The sequence below is a fragment of the Tachysurus fulvidraco genome, chromosome 19 (assembly GCF_022655615.1).
Source record: "Tachysurus fulvidraco isolate hzauxx_2018 chromosome 19, HZAU_PFXX_2.0, whole genome shotgun sequence".
Lineage (NCBI taxonomy): Eukaryota > Metazoa > Chordata > Actinopteri > Siluriformes > Bagridae > Tachysurus > Tachysurus fulvidraco.
In genome coordinates, this window is record NC_062536.1 from 8807425 (window position 1) to 8822344 (window position 14920).

At 36.7% G+C, this 14920-nt stretch overlaps 1 protein-coding gene across 1 annotated transcript in view; it reads left to right on the forward strand.

Annotated features, from left to right (window-relative positions):
* Positions 1 to 1629: 1629 nt before the first annotated feature.
* Positions 1630 to 14920, forward strand: part of LOC113645466 (proton myo-inositol cotransporter) — a 42571-nt gene continuing 29280 nt past the window's right edge. The window contains exons 1-3 of the mRNA XM_047804366.1: positions 1630 to 2469; positions 6543 to 6702; positions 8207 to 8415. Coding sequence (XP_047660322.1) covers positions 1893 to 2469; positions 6543 to 6702; positions 8207 to 8415 — 946 coding nt within the window. The 5' untranslated portion in view covers positions 1630 to 1892. The remainder of the gene's footprint in view (positions 2470 to 6542; positions 6703 to 8206; positions 8416 to 14920) is intronic.

Here is a 14920-nt window from a genome sequence, read left to right on the forward strand (position 1 = left end):
TACCCTGTGTTAAGAAAGTGTCCTGGTCCACTTCTTTATATATTATTTGTTAAAATAAACCAATGGAACACCAATATAAAGTGAAAAAAAAACCACATGTGGCCTGAAGTCTACAGTCTCTAGTCCAGGTTTGTATGAGTCCACTAATCATTAGGCTTAATTAACACAGGGTTTGTGCAGTATTAGAATATACTTAATAATACTACTAAAAGTGAAGAGCCATTCTTTCCACTCCTTTAAATAACAATTCTTAAATAATATGTAATTATTTATTGGTACAATATGTAGAATAATAATTCTCCATTAAAGGAATATTTTAATAGTAAATGATTCACTGCAGAGACAAAAGCCTCCTTTGCAAACCAGAACTGGTTCTTCTCTCATATTAACAGATGACAGTTTAGTGATTATCAGAACACAGTGATTAGTTTTCAATTATGAAGTATGTGAGTTAAACCTCTAGTCTAACAGTGCATACAAAGTAGCAACAGTTACATCGTAGATTTTTTCGAAAAACACATTTTAACTTATTATATAATTATCAGTTTACTTACAATTTTTCCAAACACACAAAAATATTTTTTCCCCTCATTTTTTCCAAAATTATTGCCATGCTTCCAAATAATATTTTGTGATGCTTGTTTCGTCCTTTATTAGAATCCTTTACAGCCAAAACTGTACATTTGTTTTGTACTTTGCTAGTGGAGATAATAACAGTCTCTTCCTTTAACATGTAGCAAAAGACCAACAAAACTGCACAAAATTTTTATTATTATTATTATTATTATTATTATTATTATTATTATTATTATTATTATTATGCTATTAATCCTAGTATATAGGAGACACATCCCCTGAATATGAAAAATATAAAAGTAAAAATAGCAAAATGTAATGATTTGCTGTATATAGCTCTCACACGTATTTCATCAATCAGAACCACAATTAGCTTGTACAGTTCATGCTTATAGACTAGTACTACAGTGCTGGCATAAAACAAAACACAGAGTAATACAAAAACCTAATGACAGCTACAATATGACAGATTACAGTGCAAATTTAACACAATCTTAAGGACCCCTAACACAAATCCCCTCACATACTAAAGGTACATTATGAAACATACAGTACATGTTAAAGGTGCCACCACAGTGACATAGAAATGTTCAAGTTGGTGTGTGACATACTGACCTACGTCTTTGTGAATTACTTAAACTAGCACTTCCTTTTCTGTATTTTTTCTATATTTCTTCCCAACAGCGTTTCAGACTGATGATGTTCTCAGTCACCTGCATTCTTTGACAGAGACTTCAAAAGCACTTCTATGGCTAAGATAAGGATCAGACACTAAACAACTTTTTTTCCCCACAAGCTTTCAATAAAGAAATCAATTAAACAATTTACAGTTAACATCCTGAAATATATCAATATCTGCCTAAGCAAGAACTTTCAGAATTGGAGAAGAAACTTCAGACGTTTTTGTTGTGCATTCTATCCATACGCGTGTGCGTGCGCACGTGTCACTCAACGCTTCACGTCACGAAAAAAAAAAAAAAAAGAAAGAAAAAAAAAAACGCCGGTGATGACGAAAGCCGTCGACGCCTTACTTTGTGAAAACACCCCCGAACCTAACCCCTCTCCACCCCCAGCCCCGCGTCTCTTATCCGTCCGCACGCGCGACTTTGGATCACCAGGATGTTTATGATGATGCTGATGCTGATGCTGTTTCTGCGCGATGCAAAGATTTGAGCTTAAAGAAGACAAACGTCGGAAAATAGCCAGTTCTTAAAAAAAAATACTTCTGAGAATATTAAAAAGACCCAACAGATTTGGGATATACACTTTTTACACAATCCGATTTGTTACTATTTGAAACATTTGCTTCCCTACTTATGTCCCGCAAATCCTCCGTACATGACTACACCCTCCGCAGCATGACCAACCTGATGGGCGAGAGGAGGAAGAAAGCGGGAGGAGGCGGCGATGACGGCGGGGAACGGACGCTCATCACCGCTCCGTCTAACACGAGCCTCACGAGCCTGACCGCCTCCGCCTCCTCGCGCGCATCCTCCGAAGCCGCGTGCGCTGCCTCCACCGGAGACTTAGAGCGCGCTGCACGGAAGAACTTCCAGCGTGATGGTGCGCCGGCCTACGTACGCGTGTTGGCGCTTCTCTCTGCGCTCGGCGGCTTCCTGTCCGGATACGACGCTGGTGTGGTGTCCGGAGCCATGTTGCTCCTCAAGCGGGAGCAAAACATCACGCTGCCGTGGCACGAGCTGCTCGTCTCGGGCACTGTAGCCGCCGCCGCTCTCTCCGCTTTCGCTGGAGCTTTTCTGAACGACGTGTTCGGCAGAAGAACATGTGTACTGCTCGCCAGCTTCGCCTTCTTTATCGGCGGGATCGTGATGGGCTCTGCGCCAAATAAAGAGGCTGTTTTAATCGGCAGGCTTATTGTCGGTATCGGCATCGGTAAGAAGCGCTGTGTTTGTTCTGTAGTCTAAAATAAAACAACCTGGGATTTATTTTTACCTGCAACGCATCAAAGTACGCACTCGAAACTTTACTCCAAAACCCTCGGTCTCTTTACCCTATGTCATGCTCAACATGCTAGAAAATCTCAGCCTGGCGTTGTTCATAGACTATGCATGAGATTAGAAATAACACTATACGTGAGCAAGGAAGTATCGGATTAATGTAGAAAAGCAAACGCACGTTTTATACACAGTGAATAAAATAACTTTAATAATAAAATTTACCCTGCAGTAAATATTTAATAACCCCCTGAGTCCCTAGACCTCAGTTTATTTCAAACATCTGACATAGAGGGTTTTTTTTTCTAACTCAAATCATGAACATTATTAGATAGAAAGTTTGCTTGAAATAGCTACAAATCTTACCTAGAGTGGCGATATTGTCAATAAACTATCAGTTGTGGCACTGCTTCCCTTTTAGAAGACTGTGAGTATACTGTAAAAAAAAAAAAAAAGGCATTTGTTTCCTTTTCTGAAAATGAATTCTCTGAAGAATTTATTCTGTGTAAACTATAAAGGAAACAGAAAGCCAAGTGAAATCATTAAACACACCATTATTCTGCTGTGTTGTCTTGATACCAATACATTTTCATCTCTGTTGACTCCATAACATCAAAACAACATTCACAGAATGATTACGAAAATAAACTAGGCCTTAAATTTCTTATAACATGCACAATGTTACAATCATGTACTCTTTTTTAATATCTTAATACTAATTGCATATTCACAGTTTGCTGTGGAACACTTTCTTGCTGAAATTGAGAATAGTGTCTAATAAATTGTATTTGCAATGGAAAATAAAACATAATTTTGTGGCATAATCTGACACGGCACTAATAAAGTATAATGGCTTGTCCTTCAGCTGAGTTCCCCAATGCACAATGATACCTAATCATCACCTTGATATTTACGTCTATTTAGGAAGGTATTTGTGCTGCGTTCCACACTAATTATTTTGCCCACATATTCTGTCAGTCTGTCTTAATCAACATATTGACACTCATTAAAAATTGCTTAGTGTTTTCTGTTACCAAAAGGTCAAATCTTTCTGTTTGTCAAGCAAATAAATGTCATACCTTCCCGTTGACACTGCTGGCTTCCAATTTGAGCAGTTTAGCCCAATTATTTGTGAGTTGCCCTTTGTGCCAGCACACCAGTGAAGCAGTTCATGGTGAACCAGAGCCACTTTAGCCATGAGAATAGATGACCTTTAGCCATTGTCATCGTTCAGCATGAAAATTCTAAATAAATAAATAAATAAATAAATAAATAAATAAATAAATAAATAAATACTGGCAAAATGCTTGAAGTTTGTTCTCTAGAGTTCAATTCCAAGTCCAATTCTTAGAGTACATATAATAGTTTCTGCTCCAGCATCAATTAACAGTGCTGTCTGAAAAATGCTTCTATTAAAATACCCATATAACCTCTAGAGCTTTGCTCAACAATAGTAGAAAAATGGGTCTCCTTTGGCATCTAAGTGGAGAGGTTAAGTTTTCTGTCTTCAAGTGTCTTCAGGGAGAAGTCATTTAAAGCAATTATGACCTCTAATATTAAACCAGAACATGTCCTTAGATTTTACAGCAATACATGGCTAAGCTCCTTCAGACATTGCATTTGAAACAGGAAATTTTAGCCTGAACAAAACATAATTGTTAACACCAGGTTCTGATAGAAAAGATTATATTCACTCTTAGTAATTTATGTCATTTTTTCCTCCCTACTCACTCCACAAATATTGCTCTCACTTTTATATAAGTAAGACCGCAGGAGCAAAGTACAGCTGTACACCATTCACTTTTGTACACCTGCACATTCATCATCCACACAATTATCTAATCAGCCAGTCACATGGCAGCAGTGCAAAGAAAATATCATGCAGATACACATCAATAGCTTAAAGTAAAGTTCACATCAAACATCAGATTAAAGAAAATGTGTGATCTCTGTTACTTTAACCGTAGCTTTGATGTTGGTGCCAGATGGGCTGGTTAGTGTATTTCACCTGTTGATGTCCTGGGATTTTAACACAGAACAGTCACTAGAATTTTTATCGAACGGGTTGATCAATGATCAGTATCATACCATTATGTATGTAACAGCCACAGCTTTTATGGATGAGTAGATTTGTCTCTGTGAAGCACAAGCTTTTTAAAAGTCTAATGAAACACCGATAAGAGTCGTCGAAGCAGAGTATTGATTAACCTCATGTAAGCAGAGAGCGAGGGGTTCCCATGGCAACAGGTGCGTCGTCTACTGAGCAACGGGAGCGTCAGGAAGCAGTGAGCAGCAGCTATTAATAGACTTTACAGCAAGCAATGATGCTGTGGCCCTTGTCATATGAATCTGCACACACACGTTGTTTGTTCTCCCATGTAAATATCATGTAGACATTTGTTCTGCCCTAAGATTACATCTTTATTACTGGCCGTGGGAAGCAAAAGAGTGTGTTTTTGTTTATTTCTCAAATATCATTTGCACAATATGACACCTCCATGCTGTAATTGCCTCAGGATGAGCATGACTGGCTGACGTGTCACATAAAAACTCTCTTAAGGGGCATTTGATTGACAGCAGGGTTGTAACCATACATTAATTACTATTCATACATTGTACATGTGTAATGATGTGTTTCAAGGCATGCTAAGTAAATAAATATTCAAAGTTTAATAAACAGAATGAAGATTTGTTTTGACAGAAATAAAACACCCTATTACACCGCTTAACATAAATAAGTACTATCTGCAAACCAATTAAATTGTTTCTGCTGAGCACACCGTCAAGTTCATTACACAATTTCAGCGCCCCAAAGAATCATGGGCAGGCGCATGACTCAATAAAATTGAGCATGTTTTATAGATTGGCACAAGAAACTGTGCTCTGTCTCATAAATGTTGTCTGCCCCATTTACACAAAGGACACGTCCTAGAAGTGTCCGATTTAATACGAGACAGAATTACACTTTGACATTGTGCTTAAAGTGATGGCTTTCATTTTGGGAAAAATCACATTTATATTTCACCTGTGCTTTGCACTGTGTCCTCATAATTATTTTAATGTGGTTGCTCTTGAATAAAGCCTTTCTTTATCTCAAAATAGAAACCTGGGGTTTGGTAGGCAGTCATTGTTAACAGATAAGCTTTAGTTTCCTGTTTCTATGTAATTTCTATGATTGAAAAAATATTAGGTAAAGTTGGTTGTAAACAAGTTGGTTGTTCTCTCTCTCTGGTGGCCATGTACCATTTTTCAACTGTCTTTTTATCTCAGTCTCTCTCTTCTCATTGGTTTGTTGCTCATTTATGTTCATCTGAACTGTGTTAATGATCCATTAAATTGTTTGTTTATGCATACCCTGCTTCATGACAGGCATTTTAGAAATTTAGAAATTGTAGTAATCATTACACACCAGACTACTAATCATTTTGACCATTGAGCTTGGTCTTTGAACAGGGAGTGGTGACCAAAAATAAGTCCATATTATTAACATATCAGAAACTGGGTGACACCCAGCGGGTGATTAAACACTGGGTGATTACAGAGTGGGAAAACAGGAAATGATTGTACATAACTGGGTTATTATAGAGAGGAAAACTGATTGTTGATTAGGAAATATGTGTGGCTAATACTTACTCTTATAATAGATTTATTCTAATACTTAGACTTATTTTATCATCATTAACCACTTTTATACAGAAATGTTTTGAAGCCGTGGTATTCCATTTTTAGCTGCTACAGTAAACCTACTGTCCAAATTAGCAAATAATCAAAATTATTCTGATCAACTAAACAATATATATTAAATATTTTTAAGGATGATCATTTAAGGTTTTTTAAGAAGCTTTTTTAACAGTGAATATTTATAATAGCTTGAATTTTGTTGTGGAAATCTGGGAAAGCAGAATCGAAAAAACAAGTGTGTCATAAATCTTAATTTGGTTTTTATTGGCATTCTGTAAATCCTGCATCCATTGTAGTTTTTCATTCCTTTCCATCTTTTGACTCATGCAGGAATCAGCTCCATGACTGTTCCTGTATATATTGCTGAGTCTTCACCGCCGCAAATGAGAGGACAACTGGTCACCATCAACACACTCTTCATCACAGCAGGCCAGTTTGTGGCCAGCCTTATTGATGGAGCATTCAGCTATGTACAACATGGAGGATGGAGGTTTGGGGTCCACAAATATTCATTATTTTCATTTTCACCGGTTCTGTATTGCTCAACAGCACAATCTCATTAGCTCAGAATCCTACCCAAGGATGTTTGGGCTAGAATGCATTGGGCTAATTATGTTAGGAGTTGGCATAGCATGATGAGAATAACTAATAGGGGTAATTTTTTTGCTCACTACAATCTATTGTGTTTTTCAACTCTCTGACTCACGGTTTCTCACATGCACAGAGTATCTGTTTTGTTACTGTCTCTTTCAGGTGATTTATTATAGTGATTCGATTGAATCTTTTGTAATATGTGGGAGCGAATTTGAGTTATGAATTGAAAGAGACTGAGATTTACCTCGTCTTCTTGTGCTCCAAGCCTTTCACTCGGCTGGCTTTCCTGATAACAAAAATGAACCTGTCATGGTTTGTGGTGAATGGATGAGTCTTGCAATAAGAGATCTTTCTACAGCATAGGGTTGTGTGATCTGCAATATAAATACAATTAAGTGTTCTGTTGCAGTGGAAAGGGTGCTACTAAATCTACATTTTTTTGTGTTCATTTGCAGCATATACCGTATGCCAAAACATTTATATGCAGAATGGTAATAGACTGGATGTTGCACAATGAATGATATGCTGATTATTGTGTATAATGTTCAGAAATAATCCTGGGTATTTTTGGGATTGTGTACATTTATTAATTTGTCCAGTTCTTTTATACAACCTGAGGCAGAATCCAGTGGCAGTGCAGAGCAACTTGCACTCTGGCAGCTCTGGAATATATATACGGCATTAGAGTGTCCATCACTTTTTCATAATATAGGAAGTTGCTGTTTCTCTTGGATGCACCCCTTTTAATCCTTGCTCTCGTACATACTCACGAGGTTCACAGAAAAGGCTGAATAATTAAATAATAATTTTGACAGTTTGCTCAGAAATGATTTCAATTCAGTCTTGTTCTCTCAACGAGTCATCGATTATAGGAAATGATTTTGTTGAATGAGTTGTTTGAATTTCAATGTGGCAATTATGATTGCAAAAAAAATCTACTGCACTTATAGGATTCTTCAAATTCACAGTGTTTTTGCTATGATTCACTGCAATTTAATGATGCCATTGGTTCATTAAAGTACAGATAGTAAGTAACTATAGTAAAATGATTAAGATCAGTGGGTAAAGTTCTGAAATATTGTAGGTTTATGCTTAGCACTGCCAGATAGCTTTTTCCATTGGACACAGATATATTAGCAACCACATGTAACCACACGGACACACCACACGATTCACCATTCATAGTCCTAGGATCATTTCCATCAGATTATTGTTTGTTTTGTATGTGAATGTCAATTCAAAATAGCTGAGAAATATTAGCAATAAAAGGCAGAATGATAGAATACTTTAATGATCTTGAGATATAATAGCATAACAGATAGAACTGTTATGTAGATGATAGAATTAATAATCATGTTTGTTATCTTTCTAGCAGTTTAAATCTCTCTCTGCTGGTACAGATATATGCTGGGCCTGTCAGCCTTGCCTGCTCTGGTGCAGTTCCTGGGATTCCTCTTTTTGCCTGAAAGCCCTCGTTGGCTCATCCAGAAGGGTCTTACCCAGAAGGCTCGGCGTGTGCTCAGCCAGATTCGAGGCAACCAGAACATTGACGAGGAATATGACAGCATCAAGAGCAGCATTGAGGAAGAGGAGAAAGACGGTGCAGGAGGTGAGTAATATATATGAGCCATAAAACAAAGGCATGTTCATTTTATAGTTCTTTTCTTTTATTTAACAGTGAACCGTGCCCATTGAATTGCTGGCTTTATGCTTAGCAGCTAATTTCAGGCAGTTCTGGGCCCTCTATAATCGTAGTGCATGCTATTGGTAGATGTTGTGTATGTTAGCGTTTTACAGGTTATCATTTATCCATTTTGGTGTCTCAGTGACAGTATTAAATGTCAAGTAATATTTTATAGACAGTTTTTGTTGCTTTAAGAAATAATTAAAATAAAATATGGTTCCATGTTATTTCTTTTGCTCTTTTGAATGCACAAAAAAAACTATAAAATACAATCTAGAAACATTAGATTAATCTCCATTCCATGTGAATGTCAGAATGTCAGAATTTTAGGAGACTAATCAGCAGATTTTTTTTTATTCCTAATGTAATAAAAAAAATCTTGATCCTGATCTTCTTCTTAATATTGTTGCTGTCATAATCATCGTTTCTCCTGTTCTTGTTGTTCTTGCTGTTGTTGTTGATCAATCCTATGATCACTAAGCTTTGATGGACTGAAAAACTCTCCCTTCCTCTCTGTGAACTCAGACATTAGATAGCAATCAGCATCAGTTAAGCTCAAAAAAGCCACTCACGTCTGACAGATTGATCCTGTTTCATGTGCAGAAGTTTTCTGAGCTTTGAGCAAAGCAGTGCAAGGTCACACAGCAGGTCAGGCGGAGCTGTGAAAATTGGATCTGCTTTGTGAGTCATTAAGCCTGACACAGAGCTCTGTAGCAGTAGTGATCCTCTGGAGGACCTTTGATGCAGTACCTGCACTTTTTGTCCTTATTGCTATTGTAAGGCACTTTAAGCATTCACAGCCACAAGGTTGCTTTGATTGTATAAATATTTGTCAGTAGTCTGGATGCTTGTTGGCAATCATAGCTGCTATCATCTTGTAACTATGTTAAGTTCTTTCCAACACAAGGGACATAATATCAGGTTGAAAACTTATGTCACAGTGAGGATTAATTTATCCTTTCCAATTCACTGGATTCTGAAGGATACCCAACACAAGTTTGTCCACCATATGTCTTGTAAATGTATTCACACCCTTGATTTTTGTGTGTTACAACCTGAAACAACCTTTTTTTTTAAATTAGGAAACAAAAGGTTAATTTAAAAAGACACAGTGGTTGTACTGTATAAGTATTCTCTGCACATCTAGATTCTGACTTAGATTCTTTATTGGATTGAGGGCTGGGCGTTCTCAAATTTAGTTTTGCTGCTATGCTTAAAGCCTTTCTCTAATGGAAACCTCCACCCCAATGTCAAGTCTCTTGCTGATCTGGATTAAGGGCTGAGCATACTCAAATTTAATTTTGCTATTATGCATAGGGCCTTTCTCTAATGGAAACCTCCACCCCAATGTCAAGTCTCTTGCTAATCAGGACAGATTTTCATCTAGGATTGCCCTGTGTTTGACTCTATAATCTTGCTATCAAACCCTGACCAGTTTCCTAGATCCAGCTGATACAAGAGCATTCACACATAATGCTACCCCCACCATGCTTCACTTTGATGGTGTTCTCAGGGTGCTCAGTACTGCTGGATTTCCTACAAATGTAGGCCAAATTACCCCTACAGTAGGAACTGTAAGACAAATTAGTAAATTGCCTTTCAATTTTGTTCAAAAGCATCACACAGCTCACATTTATGACAGCTGTCAATTTAAGCCATTTGTGTGAGACAAAGACTTTCCTTTAAAAACAGACAGAAGATCATCTAGGGTAGCAGAGGCCTTAGGGCCATGTCACACTCACACAGACACATTCACACACACACACACACACACACACACACACACACACACACACACACACACACACACACACACACACACACACACACACACACACACACACAAATGCAATGTTGCAGCCCTCACCTTTCAGACGGGTAATGTCACTGGTCATTGCCTTCAAACAGAGAAGTGGAGAAGAAAACACCATTCCACTAAGCCCTGCCTGGACATGTCAAACCCATTTATAGCAGTGAGAAATTTTCAGATTGCCCCGATTTCACTTCAGTGACATTAAATTTAATTCTGATATATATATATACTGTACATGCATGAAGAAGCTTTATTATAGTTGAAACAGTTTAAGGGCCTGGGCTTCTGATCAGAAGATTACAGTTATAGCCACAATAATGCCAACCTTCCACTATTTTACACTTGAGCAAGCCTGTAATCTATTCTGATCCAGGGACACTGTATCATGGCTAAACCTGTGTTCTGGTTTCTAACTTCCTAACATGCTGGTATACACAAAGATAGTAATTTTGCTGTATCGCAATGTACAGTATATGTGTATGGGCATGCTCTTGAGAACAGGACATCTTGTGTTATATAAATCAAGCAGCAAACAGTTTAATATCTGCACAGATCAGATTTGGAAATGATTGATAATGATTGATGAAAGACACTGCTTGGGGTAGCATCTCCTGCTGTTTATATCATGCTCCTGGTTTTAATTGCTCAGAATTGTTTCACAGAAGGGAGGAGAATGTTGTCTCCTGGGTAAAGAGGGTCAGCGAAGGGTTTGCTTGCTCACTCCCTGGTGAGTCTGTAGGTTTTAAAAGGTGGGCCGGTTACAGCTAATTATTTTCTCTGCTAATTATTTTCATTGGATAGTGTGTTGTGATGTGCATTATTTGCATCTAAAATATTTATTTTAAATAAAAAATAACATTTCTTATTGTAAAAATCTGTCATTTATACAAAATGCATTTAAATGCGTTTTTTTTTAAATAATGTGCTTATTCACATTTAAAGATAGAAGGAATTTTTTTTACCACTGTTTACGTTTATGGCGTTTGGGAAACACCATTATCCAGAGCAACTTACATTTATCTCCTTTATACAACTGAGCTGTTAAGAGTTAATGGCCTTGCTCAAGGTCCAAGCAGTAGTGGGATTTGACCTCATGCTCATTTGAGAAGAAGTCCAGTGGTTTATCCACTGAACTACCACTTTTCATAGTCATAGCTTCTCTATGTATGTCATTTTTTAAATTCCATTTAGTGTTTATGGCCTTTATTCAGCTAAAGGTACAATTAATAAGATAACTAATTGTTCACATCCCTTCAAAAATATTCCAGTATTTTCTTAATCCATCTTTGATATCAATGTGTACTAGTTTATGTATGACATCTCATTGGGTTATATTGGGTTGCACATCAAAATGCATATTGGTGGTTTTTTTGCCCATATTGGTGGGTTTTTTTTGCCCATATTGGTGGGTTGTTTTTTTTTTGGTGTCTTTCATTTGACTGTTACTGTGTCAGGATATTACCAAACCATAATACTGACCACTGTAGATGGTACATTTTTAATTGGCTCAGAAGGTCTAACCTTCAAAGATAAAGTCTGAGGGGACTAAAATACTAGATTTTTTCTTTTGGTTAAGACACATACAGTACAAAAGTGAAATGTATTTTGGTTCAGGATGGCCTGTAGTTGAAGTAGAAGAAGTTGTATGTGGTAACACAGAATTAGTTGTTTTGGAAAAAAGATGTCTGCCAAATGTTGCAAATGTCAATGTAAGTGTAGTAAAATGCCAGTTTTTTTCTACATGAAGAGTTTTACTAGGAAGCCAGACATTTTATTTTGTTTTTTAGTAATAGTCCTTAGTGCTTGCTCGATATCAACTGAAATGCTATTACATAATAAAGACTGAACATACTTAATTGTTCAGTCACATAATGCCTTTATATTTCCTTAGATTAGTTTGGTAAAAAAAAAAAAAAAAAAAGCATCCTCATATTACGTCACCATTATTTACGCCTTTTTTGACAGATATTCAAAAGCGATTCAGCAGGGTCATAAACCATGTTCATGACTAATGTGACTAACAGTGATTAATTTCACGGGCATTTTGATCTCTTTGTGGTTTAATGATGCGGTCTATTTCTATATGATGATAAACATTATCTAATTCATGTTCTTATATTTATGTGCCATCTACAGGTCAGGCAGCTTATTTGAAGCTTGCACAATGAAGCATGAAAACTAGAGAAATGGAGGCTGTATTAATGGATTTGCTGAAGAATAAATAATTCACAGTTTTAGGAATTTATGAAGCTCACAGCTCACGGTCTGGTGGAAACAGCTGACTGTGACATTAGATTCAGTATAGGAATTATGACATTATGATATTGTGTGCGCTTGTGTGTATGTGTGTTTCTCTTAAATGTGTTTTATTTATCACTATAATTTTTTTCATGCGATTGCAGTCTAACTAATACTAATTGTTCCAGAGTGTTACACATTTTTAACACCCCAAACACTGTCGTGTTCTTTGCTCAACACTATTAATCTGGCTCTCTTAAGATTTACATGTTGTAAACAGAACACACTTTAATTAAATAGTATGATGCAAGAAGCATTGTAGTCTAATTCATTTCAGTTAATCAATTTAAAAGAGCTTCCCAAGAGATAAAAGACAAATAGATCTTTGCTTAGACTTCCTTTTAATCAGTTTTCTTGTCTTTAGTGATGTTTTAGACATCTGTAAGTATCTGTTTTCCTTGATGCTTCAATTGCGTTGTTTAGCTGATTATATGTAAGGACATTAGTTAAACATAATATAGCTTATTCACCACTTCCCTCATTACTTCTCATTAGTGGGAATTAAAGCATGATCCAGGGGATCATTCACCATGCAGATGAAAGTTTAATGCAGGCAGATAGCAGTTTTTTCAGAGCCAGTTAGGTGGAGCTGTTTGACATCCTACCATCATTAAGCTTTGATGGACACAGCTGGCTCATATTTCTGAAATATTACCAATGATTCCTGGACATTTGGCCTGGATATCTCCAATTCCACTCACTAGCCTCCAGCCGAGGCTTAGAAAAAGATGCCAAATTGACGGCTCCCTTTGAAATCTAACCAAAATCTGCCCAATGTCTCTATTTTGCTGTAATCACTTACAGTGGCAAATAACCAAAGTCCGAATGAGCAATTGTGGGGACTGAAGGTAGTACAAACTGCTCTGTGCCTTGGTACAACTAGACAAGATTGTTAATTCAAAAATACCCTTTGAACTCATTGGCTTTAAGAATATGCTCATACATACATCTGGAATGATGGCAATGTTATTACAGAAATATTCTTGGGGTTTCGATCACTCAAAACCATCCATTAGGGTGCTGAAAATTCGACAGAAATGAGAGCTCAAGAAAAGAGTCATGAATTACTTCTTATGTAAAATTTACAGTATTTACACTATGAGTATAGTATTTGCAGAATGAACAGGATAATATACAGATGAATATGTTATGGACAAGGTATACAGATTGGGTGAGGTTTTCTACAGGTTTTCTTACAAATAATAGTTTACAATGATAAAATAAAACAGTACTGTAGGTATACTTTACCAAAGGTTTTTACCTTACCATCATAAACATATGCAACAGTCTTTCTAAGGATACATATACAGGAAAGTCAGGACTGAAGAAACTCAGTACTGTAGGTGGTATCCAGAGCCCAATTTTGGAGAGGATTCAACAAGCAACACTGTGTTATTGGATTTTACTCTTTAACCCTACACTGTATGTCGCATCACTTCATTGCATTAGTGCAGGTTTCAGATGTCATTAAAACTCTGAGATGTTGCGGTGTAGATACTAATTGTAAGTTATCGTTCATCTCGTAGCAACAGAAGGTCATTGACCGCATTCCATAATCCTGCCTGAGGCAAGGTATAATCAATTCATTTTGACTGACATAAAAGTGAACTTGAATGGCCCAAATAATTAAAAATGGATATTTATAACCAAATCAACATTTTAAAATATGCTGGAACTAGTCCTTTGTTCTATTGTCTGTCTAGTTAGTACAGTATGCACTGCACTGACTTTACTTGAATGTTTGGCACTTGTCTTCCGAATCATCCAGATGAAATACTTTTCTTCCAGTGTTTCAATTAAATGTGAACATCTAATTAAACTAGAAGATTCTCAAATGAAAATTTAATATCCGAGATCATACACAATCATGTTTAAACCGTAGAAATGAGAATTTACATAACATAATCTCAACATCATGAGACAGGCCCAGACATTACCACTATACCAACTACAGAAATGGTGTTGTTACATTTTAGACATACTGTACTAGCTAGTTAGATTGAAGTCTTTGTTGTTTGAGTTTCATGTCTCTTATCATACCATTTAATATTTGCAGCCTGATGTCGTTTTCCAACATGTTGTGTAACACTAGATTTGTTTACACAGAGAACTTGTAGTTTGTTGTATTTTTTTCTATATTGTACCTGATGCTTCTCTGAGAATCCAAATGCAGAGCCACACCATGTGTCTTTCACTGTTTACAAATGCAGCAATATCATAAAGCAGGACATAAGCATGAGCAGATGGCTGCATCTTCATTCTTGAGCCTCACAGATGATATGATCAGATTATGATACATAGACACAGCTCCATGTGCAT